The following is a 12,220-nucleotide window of genomic DNA, read 5'->3' on the forward strand; positions in this document are numbered from 1 at the left end:
ACCGTATCATGTTTTTTTTTTTGGACAAACTCGTATAATATTTTCCCGATATAAAATAAAATAAAATAAAATGTGTAGGGCTATTTGATTATGAAAAATTCTTTTGATCTTCATACGTATAAAGTATATTTAAACAGATTCAATGTGTTTTACATATATAATGGATAAGATAATTAAACTTTCATGTAAATCAGATCATTGTGTGTGTTTAACTTTCCATGTTTCCAGATTGCATGAGTACTTGAGTAGTAGTACTAGTTGCGAGCGCTTGTGAATTTATCCAATCCACTAAGGTATAAAAAGAGACCCTTCCCACCATTAAGATTAACTAATTTTTTTTTTCTTATAAATATAAAACAACAATATGGGATTGTGGTTTGTGGATAAGACCGTATATATAAGCTAATATCAACAAGACAAACTGAAGCACGTTAGATAAATGAAATGCTCCTGTCCCTTTCTAGGTTATTCAAAAGCAAACGTTTAGTATTAAACCCCACATGCTTCAATCCTCGTGGTTAGGCATCTAATATGAACACTTAAGATATTTAGTTCTTATGAGTTTGCAGATTTGATAACTTCTCCGTTTTCTTTCTTCACCAAGTAATATAGATAAGTCCAAGCCATTTATAAACAAGTAATATAGCTAATTTGGGGTTAAGAAAGTGATTTGACCCTATGTTTCTAAATTCAAGTTCCAACAGTAGAAATAAAATTAATTTACATGTTGTGCTTAGCCTGATAAAATTATGGACCAAGAACTACAAAAACTTTGGTAAATTTTTTTCAAAGATTATTAAAATGTTGATGTAAAAAAATGGATTAAATATGTTAGTCACTTAATAAATTATTTCAAGATGTTGTTTTACAAGAAAAAAGTATATAAACCAAAGGTAGATATCAATTAAAATTTTGCTCACACATTTTTTAAAAAAATGGTCTAAATCATTTTAAGGCTGGAGTATGGGCAATTGAGAAATTAGTACATGGAAAAAGCATCAGAAACCCATACGGTTAATATATTACGCTCCTACTGAAAGCATAAACTGGGCCTCATCTTTGTGGTAATGGGCTAGTGTAATTCGAAACGTGAATCTTTGTATGCGCTTGAATATCACGATCAATCAGAGCGCGTGGGTATGTTATGTGACGAAGCAAGATTCCTTCCTTGGCCGCCAGACAAATTGCAAACCGAAATTGATCACGGCGACGCGTTTGCACAAATTAAATTTCAGACAGAAAAAAAAATGTGCGTGTACATCTAGAAACATTGACTAATCAAAATATGCCACGTATGCAAGGTTTTGGCTTCCCAGGGGTAATTTCGTAAAATAGAATCGTGTCAACTGTCAAGGTAATCGACGATTACTAATCGTCGTCAAGTATTTTCTTTTTTTTCCACATTTTATTTAATGAGAATTCTTGTGGGCTCTACCACCGGCCCATCTGATCCATACAGAAACAGAGAACAAAATCTAAAATGACATTTTTAGCCCTAACTAAACGATTAAGTAATAATAGAAGAGACACGTATCTGAGCCTATTTTCGTAATTACGCCAATAACTGAAAAGAAAAAAGGAAAAACATAAATTACACGCGCGTCAACATTTTTGGCCACGGATCTTTTTCTTTTTAAGCAATCTTATAAATGTAATGAATAAACTCAGATTTCATCATCTTCACCAAACCATTCAGACAAACAATAAAATATCTTGCATTCATTTTTATTACATTACGCTCTAAAAATCTCATTCTTTGATCATCTTCTCTTCCCCTGTAAGTATCTCCGATCTAATTATCTGTTTCGGAATTCCATTTTCCACCTCGAATTAGTATAGACATTCCCTAATTTCCACGATCGGGTTCTTTTGTGTTCGTCGATCACGAAGCTTGCTAAGTTGTATTGGTTGGTGATTGTATAGTTTTGATTATTGGAGAGAATGAACAGTAGGAGCTGTATCTGTGTCTCTGCGATGAAACCCTGTTGTAGATTTCTTATTAGTTTTACAAGTTCCTCGCTTTTCGGTGGCAAATTCATCAGTTCGTCCAAGTTACGCTGTACAAAGATTGATTCCAGAAGTATTAGATCTGGTATTCATTGCCGTCGGATTGTTCTGGATCGGGATGGTTTTTGTGATTCCGATTCCATTAGTTGGGGAGGAGGAGGATCTAGAGTTTTAAGAGCTAGAGGTAGTAGAGGAAGAGGAAGGGGTGTTTTAGCAATTCCCCGTGTAGCCTCAGATTTTAGGAACCATTCGACTTCTTCGTTGGATTCTCATGTAAATGATAAGAGCTTTGAGAGTATGTTTGTGAAGCCACTAGTTTTTAAGGATGTGGAGAAAACTGAAAGGATACCGAAAAGGGAAAGTGGTAATGGAGGAGGACAAGATGCTAATTTTGGAAATGTGGGTGTAAGAAAGGAACCAGAACGGGGTTTGAGTCAGACTGAGGTTGAGAAGGAGGCGTGGAAGCTGCTTCGTGGTGCCGTGGTGAATTACTGCGGGTTCCCGGTGGGGACTGTAGCGGCTAATGATCCAGTGGATACACAGACTTTGAATTATGATCAGGTGTTTATTCGCGATTTTGTTCCTTCGGCGTATGCTTTTATGCTTGATGGAGAAGGGGAGATTGTCAGAAACTTTCTCCTTTATACATTGCAGTTGCAGGTAATTATTTTCTTGAACCTTTTTGTTTGACATGATGCTCTTGAGCTGTTATTTTATTGCTTCTGCCTTCTGTCCAATACACAATTGGTTTTAGACTGTCTGTCTATATCAATAATTTAGAGCTCTATGTTGTTGTTAATTTGCTTGGGAACTGTTTAAGTTGGTTATGTAAATTTCCAGTTTTTAGAGGAGACTTGATTCTTTGATTTTCAACATGGTCTTGCTTTTCTTGGTTGCTTGCACGCTCATTATCTGCAATTGGAATTTGATTTCTCATTCTAGGGAAGTTTAGCGGATTTTGTGAAAAGCAATTTGTCTAGTTTCTTTACTGAGTTTTATTGCCTAATGGAGAAAGGCAAGAGTCAGACAAATATCTCCCCTGTACGTTGCAGTTCCAGGTATGTCTTCTTGTGTATGTTTAGACCCGAAATTTTCTATTGCTTGTCATAATTTAGTTGTTGAATACTGTGATATTCTTTAAGATGCCACCAAGTTTCATTTACTTCTTCTAAGAATTTGCCTCTCCTTGCCTGTTCCATTAGTTTCTAACTCTTAGAGAAGCGTTATAGTTTGTTCTGATATCTCAAAAATCTGATGCTTATTTGATAAAATTAGTTTTAATCTGTGGTTTTTGTTTAATTAATTTGGCTTTGATGAAGCTCACTGACACTGTTAATGGCACTTTGGTCTAAAGATTTGCATTTCCTTCCAAGTTATGTAGGTTCTGGTTCTTAAAAAAATGTTTTTCCTTTGATTCCATTGACTTCAATTCTTATGTATGCAATTGTAAGGCATTTGATATACTGATCTAGGCCAAAGTTTATTAATCGAGCTTTCTGTTGCTTGGTTGTTAGAGCTGGGAGAAAACGGTGGACTGTCACAGCCCTGGCCCAGGGCTAATACCAGCGAGTTTTAAAGTGAAATCTGGGCCACTTGAGGGAAATGATGGTTCATTTGAGGAGTTTTTAGATCCAGACTTTGGTGGATCAGCCATTGGGCGTGTTAGCCCTGTTGACTCTGGTAACTCCTTGTGCTCTGACATTTTCTACTTATCATGGGGAAACTAACACCCTAGACATTCCAGCTACTAATATGATTGGAATCTTTGTTAATTTTGCTAGGTTTGTGGTGGATCATATTGCTGAGAGCTTATGGAAAGCTCACGGGTGACTACACGTTGCAAGAGCGAATTGATGTTCAAACAGGGATCAAGTTGATACTAAAGCTGTGTCTAGCCGATGGCTTTGACATGTTCCCGACTCTTCTTGTCACTGACGGATCATGTATGATTGATCGAAGAATGGGCATTCATGGGCATCCACTTGAAATCCAAGTAAAGTGACTGATCATGTATGATTGATCCAAGAATGGACTTTTCATAATTGATAATTAATGGTCATAATTTTTTCTTTCCCAGGCATTGTTCTACTCTGCTCTCCGCTGTGCTCGAGAGATGCTTATTGTGAATGATGGAACCAAGAACTTAGTTGCTGCAGTTAACAATCGCCTAAGTGCTTTATCGTTCCATATCAGAGAGTACTATTGGGTGGATATTAAGAAAATCAACGAGATATACCGTTACAACACTGAGGAGTATTCAGCAGATGCAACCAACAAGTTTAACATATATCCGGATCAGATCCCTACTTGGCTTGTCGACTGGATTCCTGAGAAAGGCGGTTACTTCATAGGAAATCTTCAGCCTGCTCACATGGATTTCAGATTCTTCACGCTTGGAAACCTCTGGGCCGTTATTTCATCTCTGGGAAACCAAGAACAGAACGAAGGAGTCATGACACTAATCGAAGAGAAATGGGATGATCTTGTTGCAAACATGCCTCTCAAGATTTGTTTTCCGGCTCTAGAGAAAGACGAATGGCGAATAATTACCGGATCTGATCCAAAGAACATGTGAGTCCCTTCAAAATACATTATCTTTTTTCGTTCTTTGGGAATTCCGCAGATCTTTGGTTTCATACTTTTCATTGCAGGCCTTGGTCATACCACAATGGCGGATCCTGGCCAACTCTCCTCTGGCAGGTACAAACAAAGAAACATGTATTAGTTCTAAAGTAGTTGTGTTTTCAGATTGAAGAAACTCTAAAACCCTTTTACTTCCTGGATTTTTGTAGTTTACATTGGCTTGTATCAAGATGGGGAGGCTTGAACTGGCGAAGAAAGCAGTTGCTGTAGCAGAGAAAAGGCTCAAGGAAGATGAGTGGCCTGAGTATTATGACACGAAAAACGGGAGATTCGTGGGGAAACAATCAAGGCTTTACCAGACTTGGACCATCGCAGGTTTCTTGGCAGCTAAGAAACTCATAGAGCAACCTGAGAAAGCATCACTCTTGTTCTGGGAAGAGGACTATCAGCTGCTCGAGACTTGTGTCTGTGGCCTGAGTAAAAGCAGCGGAAGGAAGAACAAGTGTTCGCGTTTCACACCTCCAAGATCTTAGTTTCCTAGTTTCCTGCAACTTAATAAGCGCACGAACAAAAGTCTATATTTAATCATATTTTGTTTTAGCAACATATCTGATCTTTACGAAAACATTATCTTTGTGAAGTTTCTTTCCAGCTAGTAGGCAAAAATCGACCTTGCTAATTAGGACGATGAATCAGTTTCTAACTAAACGTATTTTTAATTTGGAATATTTTAAGAGGAATATATGCTTTTTTTTTCTGCCTAAGGGCCCCTGGAACTGGTGGTCTGGGACGCTGCGTCCCGCAGGTAAATTGCGCAGTGGCCGGGACTCGAAACCGGGTGGCGGGTGCCTCAGCCGAGGTTCCTTTACCACCAGAAGACAAGCACCCGGTTCTTTTCCTTCTTCTCGGTTTACTTTTAATGATTTGGATATATAATTAAAACTAAAATTGATCTGAACTAAAATTGGATTTGTTTATAGATTGGTTTTTCAGTTTGGTCAGATCAAAAATGGATATTTGAAGGAAAAGGAAATTAGTGTAGATTTTTCGTTTCTTTTACCTAGGAAAATAAAGGAAATTATTATGTGATACTGCCAAAAGAGTGAGACGAGAGAAAAAGACATCAGATTTGAGATGGCTGAGGAAGAAGATAAGAAAATCTAAGTGGACCACTAGCCAGAATACACATACTACTACGAGAATATGTTTGGACAACAATCATAAATATATTACAACCACAAATTCAAAACAAACTATACGTAAAAATAAAAATCTCAAAAACAATCAACAAATATTATATATCACATGTCAAGTTACTTTGAAATCATCATTAATCAAATTGCATATTAACTTTCAATAAATTACTATTAGTAGTATGAGTTAACATTTATGTATTAGTGTATTTGCTTAACAGAGAAGCTCCTAATATAATGTCAAAAACCCGGCAAAATACGATGTCGTATTAGGACCACATATGGGAGACGTACACGGACTTTGGAGCTAAGCCACCCACACGAACACGATAAGGTTGCGAGCAAAGTGATCACGACCAACCATTCAATGGGCCCTTAATGGGCTCTTTTGTCATAAACCCGTTTTGTTTTATCTTTCCCCGTGCCGGTAAATACTAGAAAGCTCCGGTTATTATTTCACATCGACGATTATGGAATTAGTCGCATTGCTAATTAAGGTCGCCGGTCTTGTGGCCACTATCACCGTTGGAGCCAACGCATTTTCCTACTCTCGGTTCCGTCGCCAGAATCTCGCGAAGTTTCGCTCTCCAATCGACGAATCCAAAGAAGTTCTCGCCGATTTCAATTCCATTGGTAAAAAAGCTCTCTCATCTCCTCCGATTGCGATTCGTATTACTGTTGAATCCTTTTGGTTTATGTGGTTGAGCTGAGTGTGAGTTTTGTCTCGCCTCATTTATGTTACTCCTCTCTTGAAAACGAGTTTTCCATATCTGCAAATTGTTTCTTTTTGGAACCGAGTTTGTTTTTTTCTTCCCAGTTTTGGAACTCTGTTTATTGGTTCAACGATTTTTGCCGTTGATGCATTCTTTTGGATTCAGAATCATCAGAACCAATAACTACTGATCAACTTCATCAGAATTTTATCAGTTTATGTATAAACAATGGACTATAAACATGTTTGTTCTGGTTTCAGAACACAAGGAAGGCAAATTCTTCTTTGGGTTGGCTACTGCACCTGCTCATGTGGAGGATGATTTGGATGATGCTTGGCTCCAGTTTGCAAAAGAAACTCCATGTTCAGCATCAGATGCAGAGGCTGCTGATAAGAAAGCTAAGAGGAAGAAGGTTAAGCTTGCTGTGGGAGCTATAACCAAAGGCTTGGCCAAGAACTCACATGGAAAAGAAGATAAGACTGCAGCTGATAAGCCACCCTCTAAAAATGTCGCTGCGTGGCATAACGCTCCTCACGCGTGAGATTTCTAACATCAATTGCACCGACATTCTTGATGCATGTGTAGTAAACATTAGTGTTGACAGCTCAAAGTTCAATTTGTTTCAGGGAGGAGAGGCTTAAATTTTGGTCAGATCCTGACAAAGAAGTGAAGCTAGCCAAAGACACTGGCGTTACTGTCTTTAGGATGGGAGTCGATTGGTCTAGGATCATGCCAGTAGAGCCTACCAAAGGAATTAAGGAAGCAGTGAGTCAAGAAAATATACTTCTTGTAGAGAAAGCGTCCTTACCTATTATGATACATCATAGTATTCATATAATTTGTCAATGCATTTTCTTTTGTTTTGCCTTTTTTTCTAAAACCTTGTTTTTCTATTGATATGCTTTGTAGGTTAACTATGAGGCTGTCGAACACTATAAATGGATACTTAAAAGAGTTCGTTCAAATGGAATGAAGGTGATGCTAACGCTGTTTCATCATTCATTGCCACCATGGGCAGCTGATTATGGTGGCTGGAAAATGGAGAAGACAGTCGACTACTTTATGGACTTTACCAGGTGACTATCTCATCAAATGAGCTTTTTATGGACATTATGTAGGTCTTAATCATCTGTCTATAACATGCCAGGATTGTTGTGGATTCCATGTTTGATTTGGTAGACTCTTGGGTAACATTTAATGAACCCCATATCTTCACCATGCTTACCTACATGTGTGGGTCTTGGCCCGGTAACAACCCTGATTTTCTGGAGATAGCTACATCTACTCTACCAATGGGTGTATTCCATCGAGCCTTACACTGGATGGCTGTTGCTCACTCAAAGGCCTATGACTACATCCATGGGAAAATGTTAGTTTTTCTCCCTTTTCTTAAAAAATATCCTATGAATTTCTATCACTAGTACATCTTAATAGTTTCCAATTCTTATTTTGCAGTTCCTTGAAAAAACCTTTGGTAGGTGTTGCGCACCACGTCTCTTTTATGCGGCCATATGGGCTCTTTGATATCGGGGCCGTTACTATTAGTAATTCCCTCACTATGTTTCCATATATCGATAGCATTTGTGAGAAGTTGGATTTCATAGGCATCAACTACTACGGACAGGTAAGAGAGCTAAGAATAAAAATTGCTTTTTAGGTCTCAAATTTGGATCAATATTGCTTTCTCTCGAATAAGTATGTTGGAATCTGACTCCGAGAAATCAGGAAGCAGTGTGTGGTGCTGGACTAAAGCTTGTAGAGACTGATGAATACAGTGAATCTGGAAGAGGGGTGTATCCTGACGGACTCTACCGCGTGTTGTTGATGTTCCACGAGAGATACAAACACCTGAAAGTTTCATTCATCGTCACAGAAAATGGCGTGTCTGATGAAACAGATGTGATTCGACGACCTTACCTGATCGAGCATCTCCTTGCCCTATATGCTGCAATGCTAAAGGTTTTTGTCCCTGAAACTCTCTGAATCATCCAAACGTTTTTAACTGCTTAAGTATTGATCTTTGGTAGTGTTGTTGTGACTGGCTGGCCCGCCCGTTTTGAGCCTGACCTGTTATGAGCTTAATATCTAAGCTTCAAAACCTTGCCATGATTTCGGCTCAAAGGCCAGGCTGGAAACCATTAAGAAAAATGGCGGGTACCTGGGCGGGCTTTGGGTCCGCCATAACAACCCTAGGTATTGGCATATCTCTCACTGTGTTTGTGGCTTTCGTGACAGGGTGTTCCTGTGCTCGGTTACATATTCTGGACTATATCCGACAACTGGGAATGGGCTGATGGATATGGTCCAAAATTTGGACTTGTTGCGGTTGACCGATCCCATAATCTTGCCCGAACCCTTCGGCCATCGTACCATCTCTTTTCCAAGGTTTATCATTATAACCCCTTCTGGTTTCCACTACGCTTGAGATCACCAGATCGCTGTTCATCTCAAATGGCTTTTGTGTTTTCCTTTCTGCTCTCCAGATAGTTAAAAGTGGAAAAGTCACTCGTAAAGATCGGTCTCTTGCATGGAACGAACTCCAAAAAGCTGCCAAAGCAGGAAAACTACGGCCATTCTACCGAGCCGTTGATAATCATAATCTTATGTACGCAGGTTGGTTACAACTTCCACCTTACGTTTTTTTTTTAGTTTTTTCAACTTTTACTTTATAATCTTACTTCCAAGGGGTTTTTTGTTTTAAAGATGGTCTCGACAAGCCTCAATGGAGACCGTTTGTCGATCGTGACTGGCGGTTTGGTCATTACCAAGTGGATGGTCTTCAAGACCCATTGAGTCGCGTGGCTCGAACCCTTCTCATATGGCCACTAATCATGAAAAAGAGGATAAAAAAAGTTAAGATAAAGCACACCGATGATGCTGGGCTCGTTCTACATCCCGCTTTAGCCTCACCCTTTGACTAGAGAAAGAGAGTAGAGGAAACCAGAGTGTACAAACTCATTTCCCTGTACGATTTGCCAAAACTTTGGCGCAATTAGAGACGACGATTCGCCGTTTTCTTGTTAATGTTTAAATAAAGGCAAAACGGTACGATGTTTAGCGTATAGCCTACGGATGACTAACGACATTTGGTTGGACCAATGAATCGCAGGCTTAACCGACCCAATGTCCGGTTTTTGTTTACCTTGATTCCTTACCCTGTTTGGAAACGGCAAGCATTTAGCTATCTAAATAAAAAGGCAAGGTGGGAAAACTACACGACTTTTCTAAAGCATAACTTTAGGATGAGGTGGGCTAGGCCCATTTTAACTGTCCGTGAGTGTTTAGCGACAGGACTTGAAGACTTGAACTCCACGCTAGTCACGGATCAACGGCTCTTATTTTGACACGTGAACAAAACACAAAACACCTCGCATTGTGATCTGAAGGATAAAGAAAAACAGCAGGACGTCGTATAACACAAATTAGAAACGAGGTGTTGTTTTGGTGTTTTCCATTTTTTTTTTTTTTTTTTGCGTTGACCTATCTTGACCGAATTATAAAATAAGCATGTTTGTGTTGCCACTGTATCCTTCTCTATATATCTCCTACTCTTCGCAGATTTTCTTCTGTTGAAGCAACAAGGACCCTACTTTCTCGTTGGTTTGCACAAATTGTTTATTTCTGATGACGAGCGATCGATTTTGGCGCGGCGGTGACCGCGTTGAGGTGGAACGACTTGTTTCCGGCGCGACGGCGTATTTTCCGGCGACTGTGGTTAGCGCGCCGTCGGTGAGAAAGAAACTCGTTTGGGTGGAGCATGAATCCCTAACTGTTGGAGGTTCCGTTTCCGTACGTATGAAAGAGTACGTTATTCCCACGCGCCTCCGTCCATCTCCGCCGCGTGAGCTCAACAGACGGTTCAAAGCTGACGATGAGGTCGATGTCTTCAGAGATAGCGAAGGTTGCTGGGTTAGAGGCAATGTTACGACAGTATTTGAAGAGTCAAGGTACATTGTGGAGTTTAAAGGGGGAAATCGTCCAGAAATAGAGGTTGATCAGTTCGATTTGAGGCTTCATCGTGAATGGCAAGATGGTGCGTGGGTTCCTTCTCTTCTCCAACAGGTAAAAAGTTTCTCTGCGTTTGAATTGAATCTAGGGTTTCAAGTAAAATTGTGAATTGAATGTTTTAGGATTTGGAATGGGATTAAGATACATTAAAAGGTTTGAAGATGTGTTGGTATTTGGCTTAATAAACTCACACTGCTTTTTTGTTTTGCAGAGCAATTTCTTGGAATCGAAAGCCCAAAGTATTAAACTGAAGATAAAAATCAAGAGAAGAGATCAATATGAGAAGGGAGCTCTTGTGGAAGTCAGAAGTGAAGAAAAAGCTTACAAGGATTCTTGGTATTGTGCACGTATACTTTGTTTATTAGGTGATGATAAGTACATTGTTGAACACTTGAAATTTAGTAGAGATGATGGTGAGTCGATCCCTCTGAGAGATGTGGTAGAAGCCAATAACATGAGACCAGTTCCTCCTTCAGAACTTCCGCCTATTGTGTGCTATGAACCAGGGGTTATAGTTGATGCTTGGTTCAACAAACGGTGGTGGATCGGTAGGGTTTCCAAAGTCCTAGGAGGAGGTTCTAAGTATTCAGTTCTTATCATCTCAACAGGTGAAGAACCGACAATCCTAAATTTCAACTTAAGGCCCCACAAAGATTGGATCAATGGTCAATGGGTTAATCCTTCCAAGGTATTGACTGATTTTGTTATTGGTATAAGATATAAGTGTTTATGCAGTTATACTTACGGTTTGTGGATACCTTTTTATGTGCAGGAAGAATGTTACAAACCTCCATTGAAGAAGCTGAAATCTTGTGAGAGAGCAGAGAAGGTGTTTAAAAATGGAATGATGGTGGAAGTTAGAAGCGACGAACGAGGTTACGAAGGCTCATGGTTCTCCGCGAAGATCGTAAGTTACTTAGGGGGAAACAGATACACAGTGGAGTATCAAACACTGACAACAGACGATGAAGGAGAGTTGTTGAAGGAAGAAGCAAGAGGTTCAGATATAAGACCTATTCCTCCTCCACTGATTCCAAAGGCGTATCGATATGAATCGTGTGAAGATGTGGATGCTTGGTACAATGAAGGATGGTGGTCTGGTCGAGTATACACGATAAACAACAACTACACGAGATACGGTGTCTACTTCAAAACGACTGATGAGAGATTGGAGTTTGCTTACAATGATCTTAGGCCTTGCCAAGTGTGGAGAAACGGAAAATGGAGTCGTGCATAAGGATGAAAAGAAGTTGGTTAACAGTTATTACTGTTGATGAAGAGGATAAGAAAATTGTCTTGTTTATAGTTCTTCTTTGTTTATATAATATATCTGAAGTTGGTGATGTCGTTATAATATATATTTAACTTCTAATGAAAGCGATCAAGTGTTACATTTCCTTGTTGTTCTGTGTTCTCTAGTGCTTTTAACATGTTTTTTACTTCCATTTTATTGAAGTTCTTGGATAGATAACTTCAAGTAGAAGTGATGGATGTGTTAAATCTTGACCAATGTGATGTGAACAGTGATAGAACTGTACCTCAAATATCTTTTAATCTATGGTATGTGATAAAAGTGGGAGAGAATCGAGCTTCCTTGTTACACTGGCTTTAAGACTCTCCGGATTGTGGAACAAAACCCACCGTTTTGTAACAGTAGCGGCAGATTAGAGATGGGCTTTTTACCATGTTGTTAAAACTTGGGGTTTTAAACCTAAT

The 12,220-nt window shown here is 39.2% G+C and overlaps 3 protein-coding genes across 4 annotated transcripts; all 3 read left to right on the top strand.

Annotated features, from left to right (window-relative positions):
• Positions 1–1,941: 1,941 nt before the first annotated feature.
• LOC9318542 (alkaline/neutral invertase C, mitochondrial) lies at positions 1,942–5,330 on the top strand. Of its 2 annotated transcripts, XM_021031114.1 has the most exons (7): positions 2,561–2,667; positions 3,019–3,058; positions 3,522–3,687; positions 3,789–4,000; positions 4,085–4,578; positions 4,659–4,707; positions 4,800–5,330. In XM_021031114.1, the coding sequence occupies exons 1-7, from the start codon at positions 2,561–2,563 to the stop codon at positions 5,121–5,123; spliced, it is 1,392 nt and encodes a 463-aa protein (XP_020886773.1). In that variant the 3' UTR covers positions 5,124–5,330. The 2 variants fall into 2 exon arrangements, with proteins under 2 accessions (XP_002882475.1, XP_020886773.1); XM_002882429.2 differs by lacking the exon at positions 3,019–3,058 and having other exon boundaries at positions 1,942–2,667.
• A 741-nt stretch (positions 5,331–6,071) lies between these two features.
• Positions 6,072–9,637, top strand: LOC9318543 (galactolipid galactosyltransferase SFR2, chloroplastic). The gene is made up of 10 exons (XM_021031115.1): positions 6,072–6,416; positions 6,757–7,033; positions 7,123–7,261; positions 7,406–7,572; positions 7,644–7,865; positions 7,952–8,120; positions 8,222–8,455; positions 8,732–8,881; positions 8,980–9,109; positions 9,200–9,637. Exons 1-10 carry the CDS (start codon positions 6,254–6,256, stop codon positions 9,415–9,417), a joined length of 1,869 nt encoding a protein of 622 aa, XP_020886774.1. The 5' UTR covers positions 6,072–6,253; the 3' UTR covers positions 9,418–9,637.
• Positions 9,638–9,725: 88 nt separating this feature from the next.
• Positions 9,726–11,901, top strand: LOC9318544 (DUF724 domain-containing protein 6). Its single transcript, XM_002882431.2, has 4 exons — positions 9,726–9,929; positions 10,055–10,558; positions 10,716–11,192; positions 11,277–11,901. Exons 2-4 carry the CDS (start codon positions 10,121–10,123, stop codon positions 11,739–11,741), a joined length of 1,380 nt encoding a protein of 459 aa, XP_002882477.1. The 5' UTR covers positions 9,726–9,929; positions 10,055–10,120; the 3' UTR covers positions 11,742–11,901.
• The last annotated feature ends 319 nt before the right edge of the window (positions 11,902–12,220 follow it).

Source organism: Arabidopsis lyrata (genome assembly GCF_000004255.2).
Source record: "Arabidopsis lyrata subsp. lyrata unplaced genomic scaffold ARALYscaffold_3, whole genome shotgun sequence".
NCBI classification, from domain to species: domain Eukaryota; kingdom Viridiplantae; phylum Streptophyta; class Magnoliopsida; order Brassicales; family Brassicaceae; genus Arabidopsis; species Arabidopsis lyrata.